Source organism: Antechinus flavipes, chromosome 6, assembly GCF_016432865.1.
Source record: "Antechinus flavipes isolate AdamAnt ecotype Samford, QLD, Australia chromosome 6, AdamAnt_v2, whole genome shotgun sequence".
Classification (NCBI taxonomy): domain Eukaryota; kingdom Metazoa; phylum Chordata; class Mammalia; order Dasyuromorphia; family Dasyuridae; genus Antechinus; species Antechinus flavipes.
Window position 1 is genome coordinate 230,244,735 of NC_067403.1, and position 19,910 is coordinate 230,264,644.

Consider the following 19,910-nt stretch of genomic DNA (forward strand, 5'->3'; position numbering starts at 1 on the left):
TGGGAGTGCAGCGTTGGGGGGAGGGGAAGGAGGTGCAGGCAGCAGCCGCTCCGAGGCTCCCACTAAACTTTGCGGGGCGGGGCTGGGGAGCAGAGGGGAAGGCGGGGCGGGGAGGGGCGGGGCCCGGAGGGGGGGGGCTGCGCGGTGGGCGGGGGCCTGGAGGGGCGGGGCCGAGGGGGAGGGGAGAGAAGGGGAGGGGGAGGAGGCGGCCGGGCCGGGCCGGGCCAGGGACTCTGCAGGCCGGCGGGCAGGCGGCGGCGGCGGCGGCGGCCGGGGAGCAGCGGGAGCCGCGGCGGCCGCGCCATGTGGCTGCTGGGGCCGCTGTGCCTGCTGCTGAGCAGCGCCGGGGGTGAGTGAGTCTGGGGGCGGCCGCCGGAGGGGGCCCGGGCAAACTTCCTTGGCCTGCGCGGGCTGGGGCCGGCCGGATTGGGGCTGGGGCTGCGATCGCTGGCCGGTCCTGGTCCTCCCTCCCTCCTACCCTCTCTCCTCCCCTTGCCTTCCTCCCCGATTGCGCTCTCCGAGCTGCAGGGCGGACCTTCCTCCTCCTCTTAGTCCTCGTCCTTCTCCTCCTCCTCCTCCTCCCCCTCCTCCTTCTCCTCCTCCTTTTCCTCTTCTCCTTCCTCCTCCTCCTTCTCCTTTCCTCCTCCTCTTCCTCCTCTTTCCTCCTTCTTCCTCCTCCTCCTCCTCTCTTTCCTCCTCCTCCTCCTCTTCCCCACCTCCTCCCGTTCTCCTCCAACCCTCTTCCTCCTCTTCATGCAGCTCTCCTGGCCTGGGCACACGCACGCAAGCATGCATGCACGCGTGTGTGCACGGGGAGCTAGAGTGCGACCGTGGCGTGGGGCACGGGTGCCGGGGGGGGGGGGGTTGTTGCACCTGGGCGCGGGGCATTGTGCCCCCGGAGCGGGCTAAAGTCTGAGTAGTCTGCGGGGCGGAGCTCACGCCTTGCCCTGTGTGTATTTTTGTGTGTTTCTCCCTATGCCCTCCAGCCTGGAGATGTCCGGGGACTGGGTGGGCTGGGTGGGCTGAGCGGGTGCAAAGTCCTTCCTATTCTGTTCCGCTCCCGGGAGACTTTCGATTGCTGCCCAGCTCCGTAAGCGTAATGTTGCCCTAGCTTTTGTATGGCTTTTACACTTCCCGAGCCTCAGTTTCCCCACTGGGGCCTTGGGACTGATTGAAATTCTAGCAGGAGCTCAGCTTCCCAAAGCGTGTGGGGTGTTTGCAGATTGGAAATCGGTAGCAACCTTACTAAGTAGTGCTTTTTCTAACTCACAAAAGAAATAAGGGATCTTGGTTCCTTTAACTCCCGGCAGGCAGGGGTACTGAAGGGAGAGCTTAGCTTCCGTCCGGGAGAGTTTGGAATGATTAACTTGACTGCTGGCTTGTTTTCTTTTAGAGGTGCGTAGTGGGGGCTGGTGGGAATAGAAAGCCTGGGGAGCAAGATTGAGAACCGACTTTCCTGATCTGTTTCATGAGGGGACTGGAGAAATGGGCAAATATTGCACCCATCTCCAAGGATGTCATACCTGCAAGGCAGCCCAGAGATCACCTAAACCAGCGTTTATTGCCTTGTTTGTATATTGGGGACCCTTTGGCAGCCTGGTGAAACTGAGGAAGCCCTTCTCAGAAGGATGTTTTTAAATGCATAAAATACAGCGGATTACAAAAGGAATCCATGATTTAATTAGTTATCAAATATATGGGTGTATATATATATATATGTACATACACATGTGTGTATATATGCATATATGTGTGTTATGTACACATATGTGTGTATAATATATATTACACACAATATTATTACACACATATACAAGTTCATAAGTCCTACTTTAAGAACTGATCCTCGCTGACCTCCTCATTTGACAAATCAGGTAACTGTGACCCAGAGAAAGGAAATGACTCTTCTGACTCCTAAGGTCAGAGCTCTACAGAGAGATGATAAAAGCCATTCATTTCTTTTGGAGGTCAGAGTTCTACAGTTGGGAGTTACTTTAGAGGTAACTACAATCTCCTCATTTTAATGCTGAGGAAACCAAGGCAAAACTGAATTCAAAATTCAAATATATGCCCTTTTCGCTGAACGGAAATTGTTTTGACTGACTTACAGGCATTCATCTCATCTGCCTTGGAAGCTGGGGCTCTCAAATCACATCTCCTGTACTTAGGAAACATGTTGTTGGTCCTTCGTTCTCAAAATACAACTAGAACATCAGGGAGATGATGCTAGTGATTTGGATTTGAGTGAGGGAGAACTGTGCAAAGTCATCAACCTCACTTTCTCCTCCAGAGGCAAGATACAGATCAAGATGATGAGATGGACCTGAATGAAGTGGGAGACCTTTCCATTTCCTTCTCTGGCTTATTTTACACATGAGGAAACTGAGGCAGATAGGGTTAAGTGACTTGCTCAGGGTTATACAGTTAATAAGTGCCTGAGGCTGGATTTGAATTCAAATGCTCCTGACTCCAGGTCTCTATTCACTTCACTGCCTAACTGCCCTATGTTATATAAGGAAACTGAGGCTTAAAGGAGAAAAGTGAGATTATTATAGTCATGAGATTTCAAAGTTCAAAGTAATCTAACTGTCTGAAAAGGTTAGTATGGATATTACTAAACTCATTTTAACAGATAAGTAAGATCAGAGATTTAGAAATAACAAGAAATTCAGTTTGTTCATCCAGGGCCATCCCATCCTTTTTGCAGATGAGGAAAATGAGGCCCAGAAGTGAAAATAATTTGCCAGAGACAGGATTTGAATCCTTGGACCTCCCACTATAGTGACAGTGATCTTTCCATTATACCACACTACCTTCCTAGTAAAGTAGTCATTAATGGCAAAGCCAGGACTTGAACTCAGGTCTTAACTAAGTTCTTTTTTTGTTACATCACACTGTTGCTTCTGATCAATGAGGAATAATTAATTTGGTCACAATAATAATAGTAGCATATATATGTACACACACACACACTATATCCTTATCTCATTTAATCTCCATCAACCCTATGCAACAGTCAGTTTATGTGTTACTTTCTCTATTTTGAGAAGCAGCACAGCATAGTGGTTAGAGTTTTGTAGTCAAGGAGATCTGGGTTCAAGCCTAGCCTCTGACATATACTGTGTATGTGATCCTGGACACTCTCCTGTGCCTCAGAAAACTTAATGGATATGTTAGCAATCAGCCATGCACATTCATAGAAAGTGGGCATTTCCTTATCAGATAGACAGACTAAGGTTCGGACAAAAACAAAACCCTCATTCTACAGATAAGAGACAGGTTCATTTTGGCAAAATGATATATCCAAGGTCATAGCAGAGTGGGTTGGGGGGGGGGGAGAGGGAGAAAGAGAGAGAGAGAGACAGAGAGAGAGAGACAGAGACAGAGACAGAGACAGACAGAGACAGAGAGAGACAGAGAGATGGAGGGGATGGAACCTGCTACTTCCACATCATTGACACTTTTTTGGTCCAGGCTGCCCCTCTGGACCACTCCTGATCATGTGGGACCTCAGATTGTGCAGCTGGTGTTTGGCTGCAGGGAGCGAGCAGGCAGGCTTCCAGGGCATCTCTGATAGGAGACCAAACTGATTTCACGTAACCTTGAGCATGTCTGGATGCTGATGGAGTGTCTGAGGTGATGACTCACAAGCAGGACACTTTGGCGTCCCCTTCATCTGCACGTGTCCTCTGATAAGAAGCTTTGGCTGAGTTTACACTGGTATTTTTCTTGTTTCTCAGGTGAGATCGGTTGCTCATACTGGTGTTCAGGGCCCGCTTAATTTTTGGTTGTCAGATCAATCTTAGGGCTGGAGGGTGAGAGAGCAGATGAAAAAATGTCTTTGTTTTACAGATGAGGCAACTTGAGACTACCAAGGTGAAATCCCACGCCCAAAGTCACATAGAAAGGAAATAATGGAGTCAGGATTTGACTCCAGATCCTCTGACTTTAGAGTTAACATTTTTTATAACCTCTCCAAGGAGCAGCTTTATGATTATTTGATCGATATACCTTTGGAATCAGAGATCTTGAACTAAGGCTCTTCCCTTCTGCTTACAAGTTGTATGTTTTTAGGCAAATCATTTTCCTCAGTTTCTTCATCTGTAAAATGTAAAATGTGGCTGACAAAACAATATCATTGGATTGTTGCAAGCTGAATAATGTATATGAAATATTATATAAATGTAAGCTAGTATTACTGTTATGAATATTACTATATGTGACATAGATTAAATCTACTACTAATCTGTGCCTTTCTAATTAATGGACATTAATAGAGAGGTTTTCCTCAGTGGGAGTGCCCCAAGCCACTGAAAAGACAGGTCAGCTTTAAAATACAATCAAGACTAAAGTCCAAAAAAAACCCCTTAAATGTGAGAAGTTCAGCAAGGCCATTTGAGATGGAGGGTGACAGTCACAAGATCTGCCCTCCACCCTGACCATCCCTCATTGGAGTGTTTATTTCACTTCTGAGCACCATACACATTTTTGAAGGGACACTGGAAAACTGGAGCTTGTTCCTAAGTAACTCACCAGCGTGGTGATGGACAGAACCAAAAGCCGAGCCATCATAAGATCTTTGGAAGGAAGCAGATAGGTTTAGCTTTGAGAACAGAAGAGAGGTTTCAGATCAATCAGAGGATTTCATGCTGGAAGAATCCTTAGAGATCATCCAGCCCAATCCTCTCCAGATGAGACCAGGAGGCTTACTAAGGTTAAGTGATTCACCTCGATTCTACAGGGAGGAAGAAACAGAGCCAAGCTCCATTTTTAACACATTTTTGTTGCTTTCCTCCATGAAGAAGAGGAAGAATTTCAGAGTCTCAGAATTGGAGGAGACCCAGAGATTTCAGATGATTAGACCATAAATTTCAGGCTGACAGAGCCTATAAAGGCTAATTGCTCAATCCTGGTCCTGTCTAGTTTTACAGATAAGGCAACCGAGTCTCAGGGATGTTAACATCACATAGGGAGTGACCAAGTTAGGATTTAAACTTGGGGCCTGTGAGGAGCTCTGACCCAACCAGTTCTTCCCATTTGTCAAGAGGTCATTCAACATGGTTCGAGAATATCAGAACCCATTATTTCCTAAGCCAGCTCATTCTACTTTTTGGCAGTTTTAATCTTCAGGAAGTTTTTTTTTTTTCCCTATAAATATAGTCTCCAGTCCGTGCCACTGGTTCTGCCATCCTAAACCAAGGATAGCAAATTTCAGTCCTCTTCTACCTACTTGAAGATGATTTATGGTGTATGATATTTTGCTCTTTTTCCAGCTGATTATCTTCATTTCCTTCAGTTGATCTTTTCCTGGTTTGGTCTCTGTTCTTCTCACCAGCCTGGTTACCTTCCTCTGGGCATACTTTAACTGATACCTTTCCCCAAATGTAATAATGCTCAGTAATGATTTTCTAGATGTGGTCTGACCAAGGAGTATGGCAGACCAGCCTGGGTGGGCTTAAAGTGCAGAGCTTGGAACATGAAGAACAGACATTACTCACTAGAACTCCCAACAATCCGATGATATTTTTGGTTAGACATGTTTTACATTTTACAGGTGAGTAAATTGAGGAACTCTTTCTCTCTCTTCTCTCTTTTCTCTCCTCTCTCTCTTCTCTCTTTCTTTCTCTCTTTTCCTCTCTCCACTCTCCCTCCTTCTCTCCCTCCTTCCTCCCTTTCTTTCTGTCTATATATTAATAAGTATGTATGTATAAAAATAAATATTGCAGTTGTTGAAAAGTGTAACAGACTGTTTTTATGACCGTGAGTTCCTCATTATCGGCAATCTCAACCAGAGGCTGAATGACCAACTGTTACTTGCTATTTTAAAGGAGACGCCTGCTCAGACATTAGCTGGACATAATGACCTCTGAGGTCAGAGGATCTTAGACTTAAATAAGAAGAGATCAAAAAGATCATTTAGCCTAATTCTCTCATTTTGCAAATGTGCAACCCAGAGAGATGATGTGTCTTGCTTCTAAGGTCACATAGGTTGTTAAATCAGAATTCAAATCCAGAGTGTTTGCCTCCAAACTCAACACACTTTCCACTATATTTGGGTCCCCTTGACCAGAATGAGTTCTTGTGATTCTGACTCTTGTTTGAGGTGTGAATGCCTTCTCTTCTGGGAGCCTCCAGGCTAGAGGGCAAGAGCAACTCTTTGAACTGAAAAGCAAGTGTGTTATTTCTACCCAATCCACAACAGAAGATAAGCACGTGGAGTACTTCCTGTCTCCACCTAATGTGGGAGAATCAATCTCTCAATCTCTCTCTCTCTTTCCCTCTCCTTTGTCTTTTACTCTGTCTCTGTTTCTCTTTCTTCTCGCTCTGTGTCTCCTTTCCTCTTCTGTCTTTCCTTTCTGTCTGTCTTTGAATGTCTATGTGTGTCTCTGTCTCTGTCCTCAATGTTCGTGTCCTCTCTCTCTCTCTCTCTCTCTCTCTCTCTCTCTCTCTCTCTCTCTCTCTCTCTCTCTCTCTCTCTCTCTCATTCCTTCCCTCCCTCCCAATAATCACCAAAAAAGGCCACACCTGGAAGGGGTATGAAGGAAGGAGCTGCTCAGAACTCACCTCAAGGCTTTGTCATAATCTTAAAGTCAGTGTCAATCACTTAAGCTCATCAAAAGCAAGAAAAACTGCATATTAGTAGAGTCTGTCACAAAGGACAGATTTTTTTCCCCCCAACAGAAATTTTCCTCCCTAATAGCAGCATTTATAAATGTCTTGCTATCTTCTCGAACCTTCTTTTCTAAATCTATCTCTTTCCCCTTCCACCCAAAGAGCCCTCTTTTCAAACAAAGAATTTCAAAGGGGAAAGGACAGTTCAATCAAACCACAACTGAAAGGTTTGGATTTAGAGCCAAAGGCCTTGCGTTCCAATCATGACTCTTGATATTTATTCCTGTGTAACTGGGGTGTGTCACTTAATCTCTGAGTCTCAATTTCCTCATATATAAAATAAGATCCTTAGTCTAAATCCCAGCTTCTTAAACTATGATTTGTGACTCCTGTCATTGAATGTGGGGAATGTGAAATTGGGATTTATTATTAGTTCAATGTTTTATTTGTATATCTATTTTATATGCCTACATCCCTGGGTTCATGTAAAAACTTTTCTAGTGAAAAGGGGTCACAAGTAGAAAAAGTTTAAGAAGCCACAGTTTGGATGACTTCTAAATTCCCTTCCTTTCCTTGCTCTGTCCCTACTTCAATGCATTGTTCTCTGAGGTTTTATATTACATATATATATACACATATATATATATACACACACACACATATATATACATACACACACACACCTATACAAAAACATAGGTATACACACTTACACATATACACACATGTATCTATATGAGTCCCATATATGTATATACCCATATGTGTATATACATATGTAAATATATATATCCATAAATGTGTATATGTGTGTATATACATATATCTGTCTCTTTTTTTATATACAAAGATATACACACATCTATATCTATATATAAAAATACATGCATATCTATCTACCTATCTATATATAAACACACATACATCTATACCTATCTGTATTTATATATAAAGATACACATATCTCTCTCTATCTCTGTATATAAAGGTACACACATCTATAGCTGTCTCTCTATAAAGATACACACATCTATATATCATTGTATATAGAAACATCTATGTCTATATCTATCTCTATTTATTTATAAAGATACACACACCTATAACTATATCTATATATCTATTTATATATAAAGATTTACACATCTATATCTATCTCTGTCTCTATGCAGAAAGATACATAGTCTACATCTCTCTATATATAAAGATACACACAAATCTCTATCTCTATACCTAAAGATACACACATCTACATTTATCTATATATTTATATGTAAAGATACAAACATCTCTATCTATATATTTACATGTAAAATACACAATCTATATCTATATGTATATGTTTATTTTTATATAATATATAAAGATGTATACACATCTATTTTTATCTATCTATGGATTTATATATATTTCCATATATATAATCTATATCTATATAAAGATACATACATACATGCATACACACACAGACACACAAAGAAGCACACACACACACACATACATATCTTCTGAGTAACAGTTTCTCCTGTAATCACCTCAAGGGCAGAGACTATTGTCCCACAGTTTGGTAAGTGTGGCACTTAGCACAGTAGCTGCCATAGAGGAAGTACTTCATAAACCTATTATCCTTCTTCCTCGGATGCCCCTTCCAGCTGCAAGCTATACTATATTATCACCCGACTCAACAGTCTTGTCCAGTAGTTGATGCAATATTTCCCACCTGGAAAACTTTACTTCTGCAAATAAGGAAGGGAGGTTCTTGGTCATTATAATTCTGTATCACCTAAAAAAAGCAAAAAATGTTCAGACAAGGAATTAAGACACATCCCAAGGCTTTCAGGAAGGAAGGGATTTTCTTTTTAAATGTCAAAAATGTTCTCCTTCCTAGGAATGCCCCAGCCTTTCAGAGCATCATATCAGGTTTGTGTTTTCCAGCTTGTTGAATGTCATCAGAAACCGAAAGTCCTGGCTGTTGTCAAGAAGTGGATTTGCTCTATTGTCTGCCTCGATTGCTGTCAGTGAGATAGGACACACGGTCTAGCAGACTTATGTTAATCTCAGTTCGGCTCCAGAAGCACCACTTATCCAGCTCGGGACTGCAAAGTAGAGAGCTAAGAGATTCTCCTGGAAATGCTTGGTAGGCCAGACGCCTGGAATATTTAATATAGCCTTCAGAATAAAGGCGGTGGTGGTCAGTGTTGCTGTAACTTGTTCTTGGACCATCCCTGCACCATCTTGGACCATCCTTCCAAAGATCTAAAAACCCAGGCATGAATCCTGAGATGGGAGGGATATTAGAAATTATCCCAAGGGGCAGCTAGGTGGTACAGTGGATAGAGCACCAGCCTTGAAGTCAGGAGGACCTGAGTTCAATTCTGCTCTCAGACACCTAACACTTCCTACCTGTATAACCCTAGGCAAGTCACTTAAACCAATTGCCTCAGGGGAAAAAAGAAAGGAAAAAAAAGAAAGAAAGAAGAAATTATCCCATCTGACATCTTCACATAATATGATAACTGAAATTTAGGGAAACTAAGTGACCTTTGCCTCTCCAAGGAAATAGATATCAGAGGCAGGCTTTGAATCCATCGTCCTTGATGCTAGGTCCAGGGATCTTTCCACTGTGCCACATATTCATCAGATTGTGACTGTAGACCAGGATGATCTGGTGGGCAAATGGAACTGTGTTAGAGCAAGAAAACTCTTTCTCTAGAATGCTCTAGAGCATTGAGGACTAGTATATTTGTTTGGTTTTGTGCAAAAAAAATATTTTGCCATCCTAGTCACCCAGGTATTTTTGCCAGTGTTCTGCCCTTCGGCCACTGATGTTTTGCAAAAAGGCAGCCCTGGGCTGTTTGTGTGAATCTGAGAGAGAACAGTTGCTGGCTTATATAAAGGTTCCCTCCATTTTCATCACAGTCAAAGCTGGCACTGATTTTACTCCAATGAACCGTACTTGCCCTTGAAAAGTGTTTGCAGGGAAAATGAATCAGTGGTTTTTGGACATTAAGCATCTGTTTGTCAGAACATTCACTCCATGTTCAATGTCACTGGTCCAGTATAAGGAACTTTTGTGACTGGAGAAAGTGTTGGAAAAAAGAAGGAAAAGAAAAAAAGAGAGTGGGGAAGGAGAAAAGGAAAGAAAGAAGGAAAAAAGAAGGAAGTAAGGAGAGAGGGGAGAGGAAGAGGGGAAAGGATGGAAAATGGAGGAAGGAAAGAAGGAAGAAAGGAAGAAGGAAGGAAGAGAGGGAGAGAGAAAGGGTGGAATCGAAAGAGGGAAGGAAGGAATGGAAAGAGGGAATGAAAGAAAGAAAGAAAAAAGACAGGAAGGAAGGTAGAAAAAATAGAAAATATATTTTTTGAAACAGGAATCTCATCAGATCTTTGAAGAACTGATCATAGTTGAGAGCTAGGAATGATTCTGAAGTCATTCCCCATACCATTTTACAGATGAAAAAGTGAGGCTAGCAAGACACTACTCTTCCAAGTCACATGGACAGTAGATGGTAAAGCTAGGATTTGAACCCTGCTCTTGTGCCTCTAAATTTGGAATTCTTTTTATTTCCCCAAGGTTATTGCTGGGTGGGCTTAGATCAGAGAGGGCTTAATATGGGAAGGGAAGCTATAAGTCTGGGCTGTTTTTTTGTTTTCCCCATCCTTACCCCAAATTATCCCAGAGTGCTCTGAGACAAACCCCTTAGATTTTTTTTTTGAATCTTGGTGTTTTTGTTTGTAAAATAAGGAAATTGAGCCAGGTGGTCTATAAAGTCCTGTTCTGTTTTAGCTTTATATGCTACTTGGATGCAGCTTTATATGCTTTGGTATAGAAGAAAAGCAGAGGATTCACAGGAGATAACTGAGTTTGAATTCTAGCTCTGCCAGTTGCTATCTATGTGGACTTAAGTAAGTCAATGCACCTGAAATTTTTTTTTTTTTTTGGTTTCATATAGAATGAGGAAGCAACTAAGTAACACCATAGTGCACAGAGCAGGGTCTGGTGTCAGAAGATTCATCTTCCTAAGTTCAAATCTAGCCTCAGACACTTAATAGCTTGGTTACTCTGAGTAAGTCACTTAACCCCATTTCCTTTCTTTTTTTTTTTAAATCTGTAAAATGAGAAAGGAAATGACAAACCATTCCATTATCTCTGCCAAGAAAACCCCAAATGGGGTCACAGAAAGTCAGATATGACTGAAAATGATTGGATGATGACCATCGTGAAAAAATGAAGGGTTGGTCTGGACTACTAAGATCCCTTCTGGAAGGACAGCACTGATCTATGATTCTAAACATCTGTGTCTGTGAAGATGCTCTCTGTTCTCTGATCCAATCTTCAAAAATGTAGAATAGGGAATCGAACATTGTCTGTTTATAGTGTTTACACTAGTCTTGACCCAAGAGCAGAGAAGGGAAGGGAAGGGAAATGAATGATAGTTGCAGAAAGGTAAATTGAGGCATCTGATAATCAAACAAAACAAGGTATTTCCACCAATCAAAGCCCGTCCCCAAGTAGAATCAGCGGCCTCTAGAGGTGATGGGTTCTTGCCCACTGGTTCAGACTTTAAGCGGAGCTGATTCCCATTCTCCCATATGGCCAAATCTCACAGGTCTGTCCTTCCTCTCTGACCGGGGACTCCATCTCCCGTCTTTCTGTCTTTGCCCAAGCTGCCCGTCATAACTGGAACATTTGTCCTCTTCACTTCTGCTTCCGTGGCATTCTTCAGGATTCACCCACTTTCAGCAGGAGACCTTTCTCTGCTTTCTTGGTTTCTAGAACCTTCCCCTTCTATCTACTCTCAATGAATCATGTATATATATATAACCTATTTATGTACATGCCAACTTCTTAAGAGCAGGGGTTATTTTTATTTTTTCTTGGTATCTCCAGCACTTAAAAAGAATGGCTACGAGATAATAGATACTTCAGAAAGGCTTGTTAATGGACTGATAGAGGGGATTAAGTTGGACTCTGAAGCCTCTTCCCACCCTAAAATTCTGAGAGACCATGATGGTCGCCAATGGACTGGGCAGATCTGATATAAAACTCAGGCTCTTAGAGATCCCCAACCAATCAATAAACATGTGCAAATATAGTCTATATACCAGGCTGGAGATTCAAAGACAAAAACAGCTCTTGCCCTCAAAAGTCTACATTCTACTAGGTCAGGGTTTCTTAACCTTCCTTGACCCTGTTGGCCTTTGGGAGAAGCCTGTGGAGCCCTTCTCAAAAGTTGTGTTGTGTTTGGTTGTTTGTTTTGAAATAATTGAAGGAGATGCTAAATTTCGGATAGTGGTTAGTGAAAATAAAGATGTCATTTTCCCCTCTATTCAAATTCATAGACCTTTCTCCACCTGAAATCTATCCACATCCACTTAAAAATTACTAAGTCAGGACCAGCCCTGAGGTTAGGAGGACCTGAGTTCAAATCTGGACTCAGACACTTAACACTTCCTAACTGTGTGACCCTGGGCAAGTCACTTAACCCCAATTGCCTCGGCAAAAAAAAAAAAAAAAAAAAAATTACTAAGTCCACCACGAAGAGGAGAGGAAGTGATGATCTTTGGAAGAAAGCTTTGCTCTTGAAAGTCATGGGGGTTGTCAATGAAACCATAGAGCAGTAGATTATTAAAGCCCTTTTTTGAAGCAATGGGAAACGTTGATTTGATTTTTGTTCCCTAAAAAAGAGATGGGAAGTGGGGGTGGGAATGGACACCAGGTGGCAGGGCAGACGGCAAGATGCCCACCTAGCTAGGCCCTGGCACCCTGACAGATGGAATTCCTTAAGCACGATCTGGAGTTGGGACTGACTAGACATGACAGACAGGGGTGAAAATACCATATCATTGGGGAAGTTCCACTGTGGAGTAGGCCCATGGCTCATGGGGGAATGGGGCAGGGCTTCTGGGGCTAGGTCTTGATGGCCAGTGATCCTGTTGGGGAGAGGAAGGATGATATTTTGCATTTGGGGTTTCCCTATGTGGTCCTTCCCATGGCAAGTATGATGTCAATTAATGAATGGACATTTATTAAGCACCTACTGTGCACGCTTGCTGAGGTAGAAAGACAAAAAAATAAAAGTTTCTTCCCTCAAGGAACTTATGTTTTAGTGGGGGAGACAGATTGTGCATCTAAGTATATACAAAATGTATTTCTTCTATACACAGTTATATCAACCCCCTCATAAGATCCATAATGTTCACTAATGTTTTCTCTACCGGTGCTCCCTCCCACAAACATGTTTGGGCTCCTGAAAATTTCCAGAGCCCTACATAGGCCCCCCAGCAGTTTCCCGGATAATTTCTGCATCTGAGAAAAACAGTGAAAGGCAGGTGAGAACTGGTCACTAAAAAATCCTCCACCCCCTCTCCCTAGTAATGAGGGGGAGAGAGTAGGGAGAGGGCATGTGACATCTACCTAGCTAGCTAACTATGTGGAAAGCTCTGCCCCTAGGCTTTCCAGGGCAACGTGGAGTGGAAACCTTAGCTGAAACATTCCCCTTTTCTCCCTTCTACAGAGCCCCTATTGTTCTACCCAGCTTCCCCTCCCCTCTTGTCATCTCTTGGACTTGTTTCTTCTCTGCCTCTGTCATCTGTTACCTTCCCCTCCTCCACCTCTTCCCCTCCTCACTCTTCCCCCTATCTCTTACCTTTCCTTCCTCTTCTCTTCCTCTCCTTCTCCTTCCCGATCTCTTCCCCTTCTCCCCATCATCTCTTACTATTTTTCTCTTTCTCTTTCTCCCCCTCCCTCATCTTTCCCCTTCCTCCCCCCTCATCTCTTCCCTTCTCATCTCCCCCATCACTCCCTCTCCCTACCACATTCACTAGAAAGCTTTACTCTTCTAGGGAGAATTTCTGCAGTTATATATAAGGGCAGTGTTGGAAGTGGTGGGAAAATGCAGGTTTTAAAACTTTTCTTTTTCTATTGGTCTTCTCAAAAATTCTCGCTTTCCCCCAGTCCATTTTACTTTTAAAGTTATGGCTTTGTGTGTAGCTTTATTTATTTATTTTTTTAAACTTCCAGATACCTTTAAAGAAATGTTGTAGTGAGCCCTGAAAGCTACATTGTAGCTGGTTCCCCTCTCCAAAAAATACATTGTAGTGAGGCCCACTTTAAAGATGGATTGCGAAAGATAAATTTAACTAGAAAGAGAACTGGGCTGGGATCGAGAAGACATGCATCAGGAGCCCGGTTCTGCTACTAATTGCGTGCCAGTGACCTTGGGCAAGATCTCCAGTTAATCTCTCCCAGCCTCAGGTAATTCATCTGGCAAATGAGGGGGTTGAACCAGATAGATGAAATGAGAAATGAGCCTTGCTAAGCACTCACTGTATGCCCAGTTGTCTGCCAAGTACCAGGGATTCAAACAGAACATTGTTCTATTTGTCTCCACTTTCAAGGAGCCGAGGTTCTAATCAGAAGTGACAAAACACATTCAGGGATGTAGCATCAGGACCGATGGAAAGGCCCAGGGGTTGTTCCAGGCACGTGTGGATGCTCTGATATTAGGGCATAGTCTCTCAAGACCCTTCTGACTCATAATAAAAATAATGACAACAGCTGACATTTAGAGCGTGTTATCAAGTTATCAAGTTATCAAGGCATTTTGCATTTATCTCATTAGAAACTTTTGACTAAAGTTTTGAGTTCTTTCTTCCCCTGACTACCAACTCACTTAGCCTTTTTCTGGGACTCAGTTTCCTTTTATGTGAAATGGGCATGTGAATATCATCTATTTTATAGAGTTGTAGTAAGGATCAAATAACTTAATAAAGAATTTTGCAAACATTAAAATACAATGTAAATTTTAGTTGTTTAATAATGATAATAATAATATCACACATGGGTTTCTTTTTGCTCTGGACGCTCAGTATGGAGCACTCCCAGGGTTTGGATCCTCTGTATCCAACTCTTATAATTTTTAACTTTATATAATTGCCTGGGGGCAAATGCTGTGATCCCAGGACCAGTATGGGTTAAAGGAGGACTTGAACTTTGAACTAAGGTCTTTCTTATTCCAAGACTGGCCCTGGAAAACCTCTTTGCTAACCTCAAAGGAGGGATGTTCAGCTTTACCAACAAAGTCCTGAATGGAAATAAAGTCCTTCATCTGGAAGGGCCTGAGTGTAGAGTCCATCCGGTCCGAGCCTATCATTGAGCTTGGCCTGAGGCCTCCAGAGGAGAACTAACTTGTCTTCCTGCCATATTATCAGGTAGTCAAACTTGTTTGGCAACTGGCAGCCTGCAGGCAGACTCAGGAGTCCAATGCTTTGGAAAGGTCTGAGTGAAAGGGTATCTGGAGAGCTCCCTTTAACCAAGAATACACCTGCTTTCTGCTTCTTGGCCATCTGGATACCCTCCAGATTTAGGAGAGGTTCCATTTCTTCAGATTCTAGAGGAATCTAATCATCTCTAGAGATGGAAAACATAATGTAATAATGCTTACATGTGAGCATCCTGTTTAGCAAAGCATATATAGCTTAAAATTTGTTCAGAATTCCACTTTGGCTTTGTTATATTTGGAGATGTGCAATTCAGTTCTAAAAACTTGAGACTGTAGTTTAGTGGAGTCAGAAGCCCCTTGATTCAGACTCTCCATGTGCTGCTCACTACCTTGCATTTGGCCAAGTCATTTAAGTCACTTTACTTATCTGATTAGATAAGAGAGTTGGACTAGTTGTCCTCAGAAGTCAACCCCCCCCCCAAAAAAAAAGAAATCAAATCAGTTCTAAATCTTTGATTGTGCTGTTATTAAATATCTACTGTGTGCAAGCTGTGGTGTTGGAGATAATAACCACAATTATTGATATTGGGGACTCACATTCAAATCCCGCTTCTTATGCTCACTACTTGTGAGATCTTTGGCCAAGTCATCATCCTTGAGCCCCTCAGTTTCCTCATTTATAAAATAAAGAGATGAAATGACTTCCGATTTTAGATCTGTAATCCTGTGAGCAAAGTGTGCGTTCTTCATGTACGTGCATATAAATAACAACAAAGTATATGCAGAATGTCCCAAAAGTCCTAGTTCAGTCTTAACCTGGCTTTAAGCCACCCTTTGAAGAAAGTGAGAGAATTATTTTTTTTTTTTTTTGGTCAGTCAACAAATATTTATTAAATACCTACTTTGTGCCAGGTAGTGTACAAGGGGTACAAAGAAAGACAAAAACAGTCTCTGTTCTCCAGGAAGTCATAAGACCTAGGCTGTGAAAGAACATAAGCAGTTCAATGAGAGGCAGAGACAGAGAGGGAGGGCATTCTAGGCAGGGGAGGCCCATTTAGACTTGAAAGCAAAACAAAAAACAAAAGGAAAAAAAATCCAAACTAGAAACTCTTGTTTGGGTCTTGGGAGACATTCTTTTTAAGGCGCTTGGAGGCAAAAGAAAAGGGCTGGTTGTCCCTTGGATTTTCTCCCCACATTCTAGCAATTCTTCAATTTTCATCTCATCTCCTGTTCCTCTGTCAGGAGTCACGTTAATAATAATAATCATAACTGACATAAAACCTTTTGCATTCTCTCCTTCAGACTCATAACAACCACATGCAGGAAAGTCATACAGTTACTCTCCTGTTTTATAGATAAAAAGGCTAAAAGCTCAAAGTTCAGTGATTTACTTCAGTCATAATTAGAAAGGTCACAGATATCACATTTGAACCCCGTTTCCCTTTGCCTGGACATTACTTATTTCTGAATGAAGGCAAAGATTTCCAGCTTCCCAAATATGTATACATATGCTTTATAGTCTGGACATGTGATTTCACTGGTAACGAGAATTCCTATTGAGGAAATTGCTTTCATCAATTCACATCAGCACCTGCTCTGTAGCTTAGTGTTAGAAAGAAACCCAGAACATTGAAGGATTCTGTTTCCCCAGAGGCTCAACTTGAATCCAGGTCTTCCCAACTCTGAGAAAGTTCTCTATCTGCTAAGCCACGTCTGCATCTCATTTCCCAAGTCTAAGCAAATTCAGGATATTCTACTCCCTCATCTCAGTTTATTTCCAATAAACTAAACAAATGGTGGGTAGTAAATTCCCTGTAAACACACATTCACTCTCCACTCCACCCTCTTAGCTCTCTCTCTCTCTCTCTCTCTCTCTTTCTCTCTTTCCTTTCTTTCTTTCACTCACTTACTCTCTCTCTCTTTCTCCTCTTTTCCTCCTTTTCTCTTCCTTCGATCCCTTTTTCCCTCTGTTCACTCTCCCTCATACTTCTTCCTCTATCCCTTTCCCTCTGTCTCTTTTCCTTCTCTTCCCTTCTCTCTCTCCTTCCTCTCTCTGTCCCTTTTCTTTTTTCCCTCTTTCCTTTTTCCTTCTGCTTCTCCCTCTCTTTTCCTTCCTTCCCCTTAACCTCCTCCCTATATCCTCTCTCTCTCTCCTCTCCCCAGCCTATCCCCCTTTGCTAAAAGTAGCACACTGTTTTTACCTTTACTATTTCTTTTAAAGTGTTGTCTTCATCTGTTCCGGGAACAGAGCTGCTGAAATTCCACCAGGCTCAGAAAGCCTTACTACATAGATTGTCTTTAGGGACCTATGAAATGCATTACCCATGACTAGACTTTAGCAGCAGATACATTAGACTTAACTGATTATACCTCGTGTGGGTACAAATCAAGATCCAGTTGTTGGGTATTTGTGTCTCTGAAACATGAGATTAATTTGGAAGCCAAAAAAAAAAAAACAAACAAACCCACAAAAAAACCCCACAAAATTTGATCTTGGCCATCTTTAAGACAGGCAATGGGATCCAAAACCAGGAAGTGTTTGCTTTCTCTTCCCCTTTCCACTCACCCAGAATATTTCTTTATTTACTTCTGGGTGCCACAATTCAGGAAAGACTTTGAGAGGGTAGAGAGTGTCTGGAGGAAGAAGCCAAGATGGTGGGGCTAGGAGATCCACATTCTGAAGTCTCATTGAGCTGATCTGAGGGGCTTCTGATCAACTCCACCTCCACAAATAGGCTAGACTTGCTGGCCACCATTGTCTCTTTCAGTTCTAATTTCTGTGATTCTTTGGAAGATCTTGATTCAATGCCGAGCAAGGATCAGCTGAAGGAACCAGAATCTTTAACCTTGAAAAGAGAAGCCTTAGAAGGAATATTATTTTTTGTTGTTGTCCAACTCTACATGATCCCATTTGAGGTTTTCTCAGCAAAGATACTGGAGTGATTTGCCATTTCTCCTTGCCCATTTTACAGATGGGGTAACTGGAGCAAATAGGATTAAGTGACTTACCCAGAGGCACACAGCTAAAAAGTGCCTGAGGGCCAGATTTGAACTCAGTAAAATGAATCTTTCTGATTCCATGCTGAATACTCTATTCATTGTACCATCTAGCTGCCCAAAATGAATTTGTGGTTATAATTCAATGGAAGGTCTGTTGTATGGGAAAGAATTGGACCTGTTGTCTTTGACACTCTAGAGGAACAATGTATGGAGTATATGTATGGGGGTGGGTGGGTAGAAACCAATTTTCCCAAACATTTGGACTAAGGTAGTCGTGCATAGAGAAAGTCTTTGCAATCAAGAAGACCAGAAATCCAGCTCTGACTCTGCCATGCACTGTGACCATAAACAAAATCTGTTAAGTCTCATTTTCAAAAGCAACTTTCAAAGAGGAAAAGTAACAGATAAATTGCAGATGAGTGCAAGGAGTTTCCACACTGGAAGAGTTCCCTAGATTGATGAAATCTCAGTCCTGGGAACAAAAAAAAAAAAAAAAAAAGACACTGTCTAGATGTAGAATGGGCCACCTTAGGAAGTCACAGTGGTTCCCCTCTCACTGAAAGACTTCACACAAAGGCTTCCTGACAACATTCAGGGCAGGTATGTGGAATGGTGTATTCTAGTTCAGCTACTTCTGGCCAAAGTCTCTTTCTACTCAGAAATTCAAGAAGCTTCTGGGCAAAGGGCTCATTTGGTTAAAGAGTTGGCAGGAAGAGCCAATGGTATCATTACTCAGTTGTTCTGGCTATTGACAAATGAAAAGGACTTTTTTTTTTTTTTTATTTCCCACACCGTGCACAGGGCCACATTTTTTAAGGCATTCTCTTTAGCCTGGGCAGAAACTAATTTCTCTCTCTCTCTCTCTCTCTCTCTCTCTCTCTCTCTCTCTCTCTCTCTCTCTGAGAGAGACAACTTTTTTTTGTATGTCATGGACTCCTTGGGCAGTCTAGTAAAGCTTATGGATTCCTTTTCACCAAAACACCATAAAATCTTACAGTTCAATATATAGGATTACAAGGGAAACCAAAGGTTAATGAAAATAAAAAAATATATATTTTTTTCATATTCAAGTTTCATGAACATAGATCCTCTGGTTAAAAAGCCCCACATAAGGTGATTTTATCCAATTCTCTTGTTTCTATAGGTAAGAAAATGACCCAGTGGGATAATGGAACGATCAATGAGTTGGAGAAGATCTGGGTTTGAGTCTATGCTAGATTGTTGTTGCTGTTCAATTATGTCAAATTCTATATTCCAGGACTCTTTTTTGGATGAAAGTAGAATAGTTCACCATTTCCTTCTGCAGCTCATTTTATAGATAAGGAAACAGAGACAGACAGGATGAAGTGACTTATTCAGGATCACATAACTAGTAAGAGTCTGAGACTAGATTTGAACTCATGAAGATGAGTCTTAATGGCACCACCTAGGAGCCCAGTATGATATATTATCTCTATGTAATCTGGGGGAGGGGTGGAAAAAGGGTGCCCTGACACTTATTTGTGTGACTATAAGTATATCCTTGAATATCTCTGGACCTCAGTTTTCTTGTCTATAAAATGGAAATATGGGAATGTAGACATGGTATTTTGCCTCTATGTAATCTGGGAGAGGGGTAGGAAAGGGGTGTCCTGACACTTATTTCTGTACCTCAGTTTTCTAGTCTTTAAAATGGAAATATGGGAGTATGGAAATGGGTGTACTCCATGAGTGTTATAAGAAAAATGATTTGGGAACAGCTAGTTTGTTTAGTGAAAAGAGCACCAGCCCTGAAGTCAGGAGGATCTGAGTTCAAATCTGACCTCAGACACTTAACATTTCCTAGCTTGTGACGCTAGGCAAATCATTTAATCCCAAATGTCTCAGCAAATACAAAAAAAAAAAAAGTGATCTTGATGTCTTAGGTCATCCAGTCCATCTGTACCCCATCTTTTAATTATTACAAAGCAGGACTCTGAAGCCTCTGGAGATTGTATCTTTCCTGAATACATGTCCTCTGATTCCAGCACTTTCCCCAGAAAATTGCCTCCTTAATGTGTAAAGCTTAAAATGCCAAAAAAAAAACATGAGGTTATT

General features: G+C 42.0%; 1 protein-coding gene across 1 annotated transcript in view; it reads left to right on the forward strand.

Annotated features, from left to right (window-relative positions):
* The first annotated feature begins 273 nt into the window (after nt 1-273).
* The window catches only part of LDLRAD3 (low density lipoprotein receptor class A domain containing 3), a 268,812-nt gene continuing 249,175 nt past the window's right edge, over nt 274-19,910 (forward strand). The window contains exon 1 of the mRNA XM_051965783.1: nt 274-349. Coding sequence (XP_051821743.1) covers nt 304-349 — 46 coding nt within the window. The 5' untranslated portion in view covers nt 274-303. The remainder of the gene's footprint in view (nt 350-19,910) is intronic.